This window comes from Cupressus sempervirens, chromosome 1 (genome assembly GCF_028749045.1).
Source record: "Cupressus sempervirens isolate cs-2001-9-10 chromosome 1, ASM2874904v1, whole genome shotgun sequence".
Lineage (NCBI taxonomy): Eukaryota > Viridiplantae > Streptophyta > Pinopsida > Cupressales > Cupressaceae > Cupressus > Cupressus sempervirens.
This window is the reverse complement of record NC_143118.1, coordinates 573,042,234-573,053,984: the sequence shown is the minus strand read 5'-3', so window position 1 is coordinate 573,053,984 and position 11,751 is coordinate 573,042,234. Positions and strand designations below refer to the sequence as shown.

General features: G+C 36.2%; 1 protein-coding gene across 1 annotated transcript; it reads left to right on the top strand.

Annotated features, from left to right (window-relative positions):
* Window positions 1-417: 417 nt before the first annotated feature.
* Window positions 418-7,852, top strand: LOC149578716 (F-box/FBD/LRR-repeat protein At1g13570-like). The gene is made up of 2 exons (XM_089801111.1): window positions 418-1,242; window positions 7,580-7,852. The coding sequence occupies exons 1-2, from the start codon at window positions 418-420 to the stop codon at window positions 7,850-7,852; spliced, it is 1,098 nt and encodes a 365-aa protein (XP_089657237.1).
* The last annotated feature ends 3,899 nt before the right edge of the window (window positions 7,853-11,751 follow it).

Genomic DNA, 11,751 nt, shown 5'->3' with positions numbered 1-11,751 from the left:
CCAAACTATATGAGACATACTTTTTCAAATTGGCCTGGACGAAGACTCTACATAATCCACAATTTCTTCAATGAACTCATTTTCATCGATCTATAATAGCCATGTCAACAGTTACATTGGCTGGTTTGTTAAATCGTTTTCTGCTCCTTCATCCGCTCTTCGAAAGGAGACTTCTTTTATTAGTAATCATGACTATACAAAGTTTAATTACAATGCACAACAGCAAAATAGACATAACTCCAATCGACCATTCCGTATCCAAGGAAAAGATAGCTGAACAGCCATTTTCGAGGGAAAAAGTAAGGTGAATACCCAACAGTCCCATGTACTCAAGCTATATAGATACCAAAAAGAAATTACACAAAGTACGTACCAGGCATCCTTGTTGTGCTGCATCGACTAATTATTACACCAACAATGCCTTCCCAGGATGCCTTCTACGCGCTTACTGATTCTCTTCTTTCTCTCATACTCTCAAAACTCCCAATAAGAGATGCTGTCCAAACTTGCATTCTCTCCAAGCATTGGAGATTTCTCTACAACCACATGCCTACCCTCACCTTCTCTCCTGATGATTTTGTAGAAACTCTCGATGATTGCCACTATGCTGAGAATATCATTTCCAACATCTTGCTTCTGCACATAGGAGATGTGGAGGCGTTTCACATCCGGGGCCTTAGTGGAAAGTGGCAGTTTTCTTCTGAAAGTGTGTGCAAATGGATAAGATATGCTTCACGGTATAATGTACAACACATCACTCTCTATCACAGTGCTATAGACGAATTGCCACCGCCTGCCATCTTTTCATGCTCACGCCTCAAAACCCTTGCTCTCTTCGGCTATCTTCTCACCACCTTCCCCACACATTTCCTCGGATTCCCCCACCTCACATCTTGTTGCCTGGACGAAGTCCAATTGTCAAATGAATCATTACTCTCCCTGATTTCGCTCTGCCCACTTCTTCAGAAACTTGAAATAAAGGGAGATTCCGGACTAGATAATGTTACAATTGTTTCATCTAGTATTGAACATTTGAAAGTAAAAGGAGTAATGTCTCTATCTGTTGAGTGCCCAAAACTCAAATCTCTGTCGGTCCTGGTTGATGATTTGAGTGTAAATGGAATAAGTTTCCATGAGCTTTCTGATTCCATCGTGATTCTCAAAATGCATCGTGGAGGTAGTATCACAAAAGTATCAATTAGTAGCCCACAAGCTATCTCAATAAGCAGATTTCTTGACATGGTAGACAGTTTTCAGTTCTTGAAGAAACTTAAAATCTTCATGGACATGCCCTTTCTAAGAAATATATTAAAAATTAATTTAATACTCACAACGCTAGCTCAAAAATCTTACTCGGCACTTAAAAGTTGCTCGGCACATGAAGGTGCCGAGTGCCAATTTTACTCGGCACTTGATGGTGCCGAGTGACAGGCAATAGCCGAGTGAACTCGACACAAAGAGGAGCTTGGTAGCAATAGATGCCGAGTATGCTTGGCTCCAAAAGAAATGCTCGGCAACAATAGATGTCGAGTGAGCTCGGCTCCAATTGAGAAATTATAACTTAAGAGATTTCAACGTGAATGCTTTCACCATTAAAAACAGAGAGCCAAAGCTTTAAGCTTTCAAACAAATTACTCAAATGCAAGATACAAGGGAAGATCAATAGATTCAAGTATGCTTGCTTGCTTTTCTATTCAACTGAGATTTAAACTATTACAAAATCTGGGAGCATTCGGCTTCAACCAAAAAACCCTAAAAAAATTAAAACTTCAAACTTTCAATAAACTTTAAACTTTAAACCTTAAACTTGTAGCTCTAATGGCTGCATACAATGGTGCCTGGAGCAATCACTGCTTCAACAGGACGAATCTAATAATGACAAACTTATAGAGTGAACAAGGGAAGCACGTGCAACTGCAAACACAAACTTCTTTCTTTCTTTTTTCTCTGCTTAGCTCTGCAACTTCTCTTTGATCTACTTCATCTGCAAACTCTACTGAATGAATGAATATAGAAACATTCCTTTTGTCTTCTAACCTAAAATGTTTTTTCCTCCCATTTCCAAATTCGAAAATTTCACCTACCGTATTAAATTTTTTGTCTGTTCTAGATGTCAGGGTGGTAGGTGAGCATTTGGCTCAAAGGGCAAATGTCAACATTGCAATAAGTTTTCTAACACCCCCTTTGTCCCAAGCCAAACAAGACAAAAATCACAGCTGATTCACATCAACTACACCAAGACACTCTCCTAGGTGTACAAAAGATCCAATGCCTAATAGCTTTGTGAAAATGTCTGCTAGCTGCTGCTCGGACTTACAAAAATTTATTTTGATATCCCCATTCTCCACCAACTCTTTGATGAAGTGATATTTGATCTCAATATGCTTGCTTCTCCCATGAAAGACTGGATTCTTGGACAATGCAATTGATGAGATGTTGTCACAATAAATTGTGGTTCCATCCTCTTGCCTTTCATTCAAATCTGTCAAGATCCTCCTTAGCCAAATTGCTTGACATGCTATTGTATTTGTTCTTATGTATTCAGCCTCTGTTGTAGATTGAGCAACAATAGGTTGCTTCTTGGATGCCCATGAAATTGCACCGGATCCCATATGAAACATGTATCAGGAAGTGCTCTTCCTATCATCTAAACTTCCAGCCTAATCACTATTAGTATAACCAACCAACTTGAAATCATCATTTGCAGTATATAAAATCCCAAATCCCTTGGTACCTTTCACATAACTTAAGATCCTCTTTCCCACTTGCCAATGGGAATCCTTTGGTGTTTCCATAAATCTGAAAATTAGACTTACTGCATGCATTAGATCTGGCCAAGTTGTAGTCAAATACATTAAACTCCCAACCATACTCTTATATAGTGTTGGATCCACTCTCTTGCTAGAGTCTTCCTTGCTCAACTTCAAACCTATTGCTATTGGTGTGGGGGCTGCCTTACTATTCTGCATTTTAAATTTCTCCAAGATCTGCCCTGCATACTTTTCTTGAGAGATGAAGATGCCATTATGCATTTGTTTTACTTCTATGCCTAGAAAGTACTTCAAGAGACCTAAGTCTGTCATTTCAAATCCACTTTTCATGGCCTCTTTAAACTCACCAATTAGAGCCTTGTCATTTTTAGTAAAAATCAAGTCATCTACGTACAAGACAATAATCGATACATTACCATCTCCTGCCGTGATGTAGAGAGTGGGCTCACCATTACTTTTGCTAAAGCCATTGCTCATCAAAGATGAGTCAATCCTACTATACAATGCCTGTGGAGCTTGCTTGAGCCCATAAAGAGCTCTCTTCAATCTACATACTTTGTTCTCTTCACCTGCAACTTCATAACCAGGTGGCTACTCCACATACACTTCTTCTTTCAATACACCATTTAGGAAGGTGAACTTCACATCTATTTGAAATGCCTTCCACTTGTGTTGGGCTGCAATTGCTATGATAACACACACGGTTTCCATTCTTGCAACTGGGGCATAGGTCTCATCATAATCTCTACCATACTGTTGTTTGTAGCCCTTGACTATGAGCCTTGCGTTATGCCTATCAATCTTGCCTTCAACATTACATTTGGTCTTATAGACCCATTTCACTCCAATCACTTGCTTCTTTGGAGGCAATTCAGTTAGCTCCCATGTCTCATTCCTTTCTATGGCATCTATTTCCTCATCCATGGCATTACACCATTTCTTCTCCTTGATTGCTTCCTCAAAATATACTGGATCACTATGAGAAAATAAAGCAAAATTAACACTCTCATCATAATCTTCATACCTTTCATCTTGGTATATCTCCCTAAGACTCTTGGTCTTTCTTGGTAATAGGGAGGAGAGTGTGGGATTAGACTCTTCGTTGATGTTGCTTTGCCGACTAGCTTGATCTTCTCTATTACTTGGTACTGACACTCGATCATGCCTAGAGGAGCTCGACAATGTCTGAACTTGCTTGCCTTTTCTTCTATTTGCTCCTTCTTCTTGCTGTTCATCAACATCTTCTTCACTCATAATTGACACTTTACTTGATGTGTTTAGTGACTCATCAATCGAACCATACCAAGACTGATTTTCAAGAAATTCCACATCTCTTGAAAGTATCATCTTGTTGTTCAATGAGTCATACAATCTGTATGTCTTTGATTCTAGGCTGTACCCTGTGAAATTGCATTTCACACCTTTGTCATCAAATTTTTTCCTTTTCTCTTTAGGCACATGTGCATATGTTACACATCCAAACACCCTTAAGTGTTCAACTATCCATCTTATTCGTGACCAAGCTTCCATTGGAATTCTATCACAGACTGCCTTTGTAGGACACCTATTAATTAGGTAAACTACTGTTGTCATAGCCTCTCCCACAAATTCAGTTGGGAGACCTTTCTCTTTCATCATGCTCTTGCCATTTCAACAATGGTCATGTTCTTTCTTTCAGCCACTCCATTCTGCTGTGGTGTATAGCTGGCTATGAGCTCTTTCTTAATACCATGTTTTCTGCAAAAATTTACAAAAGAATTGGAGGTATACTCCCCTCCTCTATCTAATCTAAGGACCTTGATATAGTGTCCACATTCTCTTTCAGCCTGGTCTTTAAATTCTACAAATTTTTCAAATGCTTCAGATTTATTCTTTAAGAAATACACCCATGTCCTATGACTGAAATCATCAATGAATGTCATGAAATAAGTACTCTCCCCAATGGAAGTAACTTGTATAGGACCGACTAGGTCAGTATGCACTAACTTTAATGGATATCTAGCCCTCCTAGAATTTCTAGAATTAAAGGGAAGCCTATGTTGTTTATCCAAAATACAAGCCTCACACTTGTCACAAGAATTTTCTACATGTGGCAAACCTTCTACCATTCTTTTATTTGATAACAAATTTAAACCAGCATAGCCAAGATGACCATACCTGAAATGCCACAAACATGAAGGGTCATCAATCACATTCCTTAAAGCTGATTGTGTGTGAGGTGCAACACAAACTTGAGATGAGAAACATGTCTCTATCCTCAAGGGAAACATTCTGTTCTTTGTCATTTGAACTGCTGCAAGTAGATTCTTGCTCCCATCCTTTTCTTGAATGACACACATGTCATTTTCTATCAGCACTTTGTATCCATTTTGAATGAGCTGACCAATGCTCATCAAATTGTGCTTCATACCAGGGGCGAAATACACATTTTGTATTTCCCTTTTCTCACCTTTCTTAGTGCAGACAATAATAGATCCTTTGCCCACAACTGGTAGGGTTCCATTGTTACCCATTTTAATTTCTGATTTGAAACTCTTGTCAATGAATGAAAATAAAGTTTCATTACCACTCATGTGGTTGCTACATCCACTATCGAGGTACCAAACCTCAGGGCTTCCTTCTTCACCAACATTACACATGATGAAGGCAACAACATTGGGTCCACTTCCCATGTTCACATCAGCCACATTTGCTTGTCATGACTGATCATTCTGCTTCTTCCAGCATTCATTTGCATAATGCTCATATTTATGACAGTAGTAGCATTCTACATTACTCTTATTTGAGTTGTAGTTTTTCTTACCTGGACTCTTGAAGTATTTTGTGAGCTACTTGCTCCACCTGCTCTTCTTGAGCTTTCTGCTGTAGCATTTCTTTGTCCTCCATTTTCTCGGCCTTTGCCTCTAGAGTTTCTGCCTGAGCCATTTCTTCCTCTCCCCCTTCCTCTTGGATTTGACTGAGCCTTGAATGATTGCTCTTGGGAAGATGAGAAAGTAGATCTGTTGATCCTATGCTCATGGGTTTGAAGTGTACCCATCAACTCATCCATTTTCAAAACAATGAGGTATTTTGCCTCTTCTATGGTCATGACCAAATTGTCATATTTATGAGGTAAACTCCTCAATATTTTTTCCACTATCCTCTGCTCTTGATAGTCTTCTCCATTTGACTTCAATTGGTTAATCACATTGGAAGTCCTTGAACTGAAGTCTGCAACTGATTCATTCTCCTTCATTTGAAGGTTCTAAAACTCCCTCCTAATGTTCTGTAACTTTACAGTACGGACTTTATTAGTCCCCTTGAAGTTTGTATCAAGGATATCCCATGCTTCCTTTGCATAATTTTTTTCTGCAATCTTAGGGAATATAGTCTCTATCATTGCTACTTCAATCAAACTTAATGCCTTAGCATCTTTCCTCCTTGACTCTTTCAAATGAGTCTTCTGTGCATTTGTGAGAACAACATACTGAGTTGGATCAGTCACATCATTGAATCCATTAACCACAAACTCTCAGAAATCATTTGCCAGCATAACGATCTTCATTTTCTTTGCAAATGTATCATAATTCTATCCATTAAATGATGGTGGCTGCTGCCATATCTTTCCTGCATCTCCTGCCATGATAAATATCCCAAGAAAAAAAATGCCCTAACTCACTGTGGATGTGGGGTCTGAAAGATCTGATACCATGTGAGAAATATATTAAAAATTAATTTAATACTCACAACGCTAGCTCAAAAATCTTACTCGGCACTTAAAAGTTGCTCGGCACATGAAGGTACCGAGTGTCAATTTTACACGACACTTGATGGTGCCGAGTGGCAATTTGCTTGGCACCTGAAGGTGTCGAGTGATAGGCAACAGGTGCTGAGTGAACTCAACACAAAGAGGAGCTTGGTAGCAATAGATGCCGAGTATGCTCAGCTCCAAAAGAAATGCTCGGCAATAATAGATGCCGAGTGAGTTCGGCTCCAACTGAAAAATTATAACTTAAGAGATTTCAACATGATTGCTTTCACCATTAAAATCAGAGAGCCAAAGCTTTAAGCTTTTAAAAAAATTACTCAAATACAAGATACAAGGGAAGATCAATAGATTCAAGTATGCTTGCTTGCTTTTCTATTGAACTGAGATTTAAACTATTACAAAATTTGAGAGCATTCGGCTTCAACCAGAAAACTCTAAAAAAGTTAAAACTTCAAACTTTCAATAAACTTTAAACTTTAAACCTTAAACTTGCAACTCTAATGGTTGCATACAATGGTGCATGGAGCAATCACTGCTTCAACATGATGAATCTAACAATGACAAACTTACAGAGTGAACAAGGGAAGCATGTGCAACTGCGGACACAAACTTATTTCCTTCTTCCTTCTCTGCTCAGCTCTACAACTTCTCTTTGATCTGCTTGATCTACAAACTCTACTGAATGAATGAATGTAGAAATATTCCTTTTGTCTTCTAACCTAAAACATTTTCCCCTCTCATTTCCAAATTAAAAAATCTCACCTACCGTATTAACTTTTCTTTCTATTCTGGATGTCAGGGTGGTAGGTGAGCATTTGGCTCAAGGGGCAAATGTCAACGCTGCAATAAGTTTTCCAACACCCTTTGACAATGAAATAGAGATGGATGTTACTCTGCTGGACTTGCTACACAAGCTTCCAAATCTTTAGTCGCTATCTCTTTTGGATTATTTCATTGAGGTTTTAGGATCTGCATTTTAAATTTGTATTTGAAGAAAGGCTTGTAGTGTGAAAAACTTAATTTTTCTATAAAGTTACTTATTCATGGTATTGCAATGCAGGATCTGGCATGTGGTTCTATACCTCAATGTCTTGCATTTCCACATGTTAACCTTAAGAAAATATGTATACAAGTTTATGAGTTGAACTACAAAGAAATTGCATTGATAAGTTGTATGCTTCAAAGCACGCCTTTTCTTGAAAGGATAGAAATTAAGCTGTCTGCAGAGGATGACTATTGTAAACATCGCTTTCTTTGCTTTCGAGATATTTTTCACCAGAGAAGAGCATCCTCATTAGCAAGGATAATTGTTGATTTTTCAAATTCAGGTTGATTAACTATAAACTTCATGACTGTTTCTTCTGGAATAATGAGTGCTCTTGTGCACTTTAATTTCCCAATTAGTTTGTATAGTCTGTATTGTTGAAGCTTCATTTTTTCCCTCTTAACTCTTAGTGAATCATACAAACATATTCAATGTGTGAAAATGCTATTCCAATTATTTTTGAACATTTGTTTTAGTTTCATTTTACGGCATGTAGTTACATATAAACTAATTATACAACTAATCCCTTCAATTTTGAGTTCTAATCTCTTATTGGAATGAAGCAAAATCTTCACATTTTACTTACCAGCATTTTATTTACCAAAATTTCATTGAATTATTTGATGTCTGTAATCATCCAACAACTATTATAGGATGTTGGCTTAAGTTTGTCCATTGAATAAATTTGTTATAAACTTATAACCTATACCAACACAACTACCACTTTTTCTTTTTAAATGATTTCATTTGTGTTTTTAAATTTTTTTTATTAAAGACTGTGTACAAAAAATAATACATTATAAAAAACTATTGTTCGAATTCATGATCTATCTTGATCACCAAGAGTCTAAAAATATCAGAAATAATATCTAAAGAGAGACAAAATTGAATTGCCAATTGAAAAATAGCTGATATAGAATAAAATAGATCAATTTTCAACATCCACCAAGAAAAAAAAGATAAAAGATAACATATGATATTTTCTAGAATAACTTTGAAAAACATTTAAAAGATGACACATTGGCCAAAGATATTAACTGGAAAACTGAAATAACATTTAAATATTTCAAGTTTTGTTGTAAGAGCCTCATGCTTTTCACTGAACAAGTTGGTTGCTTTGTGTTCCATCGTTTTTCATTTTTGAAGATGAAGAAAGGTAACCTTATGACCTTGGAGTTTGTAATCGGAAGGAAGATTATAGTAATCTTGCACTTGTACTTGATTATGTAGTGCTTCATGTCTGTATGCTTGGTGCATGTAAGCGTAACTGATAGCACCATTCCCATAATTATAATTGTAAGAGTAATAAAGGTATGCCCACAACTTAGCTTTTCCACCATTCCCATAATTATGATTTGTACTAGATTCTAGTTACCTTAAATGAGGGGCTCACATAATAGATGCCATTGTGAATTTCATTAATGCATCTGATTCAATCCATTGATTTCCCTACTTTTTAATATTTGTATATCTTATATCAATAACTGGTACAACCTGTATTTGACTTTTCTATTCCATTTATAAATTGACCATGTGAATTCAGGGAGAAACATGAACGAGATCATGAATAAGCAAGATAACCGTTTCCTTTGTAATACAAACTCCTTTGAAGTAGTTGATTCTACTCTTTTTTGGTTTATGTAATACAAACTCCTTTGTAGTAGTTAATTCTATGCTCCTTTTTGGCTTATGTAATACAAACTCCTTTGTAGTAGTTAATTCTATGCTCCTTTTTTTACTATTCAAAAAATTACTTTATGTTTTTTTCAACTATTCTTGTGATTATTCTTCAATTACTTGTTTTCATGTTGGTTTACTGCAAGAAATGTAAATGAAGCCACATATGATTCTATTTTTTGAATTTCTCATTTCTAAAATGGTACTAATATGTTGTCATGAATTGGATGTCTTGGAGAATACAACAACCCATAAGGATGTTGTTTAAATAGATTATGTAGGAATGAATTAATAGATTGGAGGACCATAAAGAAAAAAATCATGCTAGAAGATAAGTTTGACAAGGTTGCTAATTTCTTAGTGCAGGTGATACATTCAGCGGCCACCACCTCTACCTCATACATACTAACAAGGAAGACACAGATGATGATAAGGATATGGAGACGACTCACTCTTTGTGTGACTTCTTGGCTGATGATTGGCTATGAATACTTATAAAGAATCCAAGAAACCAAACCAAGGAGGGTTATCTCCTGCTTGTGTACTTTGATTTTAGTTCTTTGCTCTATGATTAGTAGGTTCTTGATTGCCCTAAGGGATCTCTCTAGTAATTATTACTGGACTAGTTTAATGCCCACTATGAATTATTTGGCCAAGTTTATGTATAATTTTGACATTCATGTGGTTTGTACTAGTAGTAGTTTTAAAAATACTTTAACATGGGGGTTTTTGATATTAAAGAAAGGGGTTGGGTAGTTGCATGGTAATGGCTCTTGACTGATTCTCGATCTATGTTTTTCTTTGTTCTGGGTTAGGCCCCACTTTGGCTTCTTTCGAATATCAAAAACACAAAATGAAGCATTATGAAGTTGTAGGTTGTATGAAACCAAAACGAATTTACCATATGTTGATAGGAGTAGTTTCCAAGAGATGAGGATTTCATTTTAAAGATCAAATTCCATTCCATTCTTGTTATAGCGTTGACAAATATATGCCACATACTATTTAATAAAATGTATGCCACATAGCATATAGCGCTAAAAAATATATGCTAAAAAGATAATAAGAAATAGGTAGAATGATATTTAAAGACCAAAGACATAAAAAGAAGAAGTTAAATATCTCATAATAAAATAATGCTTTTATTTTGAGATACCATACAAACATTCCAACTTAAAACGGATAATTTAGTTGTTAATATTCCTTACAATATGTAAGTATAATGTTAATACAATATGGATACAATTTTTATTAGAGGTTAGCATGTCCAGTTTAAAAATGAACAATAGGGCATCAACTGTAATGAAGGAGCCAATGTTTAAAAATAACCAAAAAAAAGTATTACTCATTTAAGCTTTCATTACCATTATAAGAACAATCGTTGAATGAGGCATAACACATCCAAAACAAGTAACAAAATAATGCATGTAAAAGTTAAAACCCATGCCCACTAAAGAAATTAGTATGGTTGTAGTGAAAATTAGACCAACATTGTCAAATCAGCATAACTAGTGACCAAAATGACCATCTATAAAAGGTAACTACTTCTTCCATTAGTATTTAGTATCATCGGGAGCGTCAGAAATAACTATTAAACAAAAGAAATTGTTCATGCATGCCTACATAAAGAAGTCTAATTGAAAAAAGTCACGATCTCATAGTCATTTCCTCACTAATCTATGTTTCCTTCACCCACCATTTTCCCACAATTTGCAATGTGCTTCTTAGTTTGTTGAGTGTTAGATACAATTGGTTAATTGAGTGTTGTCTTTGATGTTACACAAATGTCATATCAGTCATCAGACAGAGTCTACCGAGCTCAGAAGGTAAGCATAGTAGTCTACAGACTCTACCGAGCTAACTTGGTTAACAAAGAAAGTTCAGTATTTATCGAGATCACTCGGTGATCGAAGGAAACTGTGACAGAGTGTTTACCGAGCTGGGAAGGTAAGCGAAAAAAATTTAGTGTTTACCGAGCTGGGAAGATGATCGAAGAAAATTTAGTGTTTACCGAGCTGGGAAGGTGACCGAAGAAAAGTTAGTGTTTACCGAGCTGGGAAGGTGAGCAAAGGAAAGTCAGTATTTACCGAGTTCACTCGGTGTCCAAAGGAAATTTAGCAAAGATAGTTTCTACCGAGCTCACTCGGTCATCTATACTCACGAAATTTGTTGTATTAACCGAGCTCAGTCGGTTAACACAAGAATTATTTTCTAAACATTATTAACCAAGCAGTGTCGGCTAGTAAAGGGATTTGTTAAATTATTTCTAGCCAACTATTGTATTTGTTTGATTATTGGTCAGTGATTAGAGCCGACTAAGATAATCTGTAAGGTATATATGAAAGATGAAGTTGTGAATTCATAAGATGTAAGAATTTGGATGCATAAGAGTGTGAATATATGGATATGGAATGAGCAAATATTGAACATATGAGCGAATGTTGAAGAAGTGTGATGAAGGATCATATGCGTTGAAGGAGCTGCAAAGTTGTATGTGATCAGTAAGGATC

Excerpts from the sequence above, each read along its gene's own strand:
- LOC149578716 (XM_089801111.1), top strand. The coding sequence starts at position 418 with ATGCCTTCCCAGGATGCCTTCTACGCGCTTACTGATTCTCTTCTTTCT. Across the intron at positions 1,243-7,579 it reads TAAGCAGATTTCTTGACATG|GATCTGGCATGTGGTTCTAT; the intron begins GTAGACAGTTTT and ends ATTGCAATGCAG.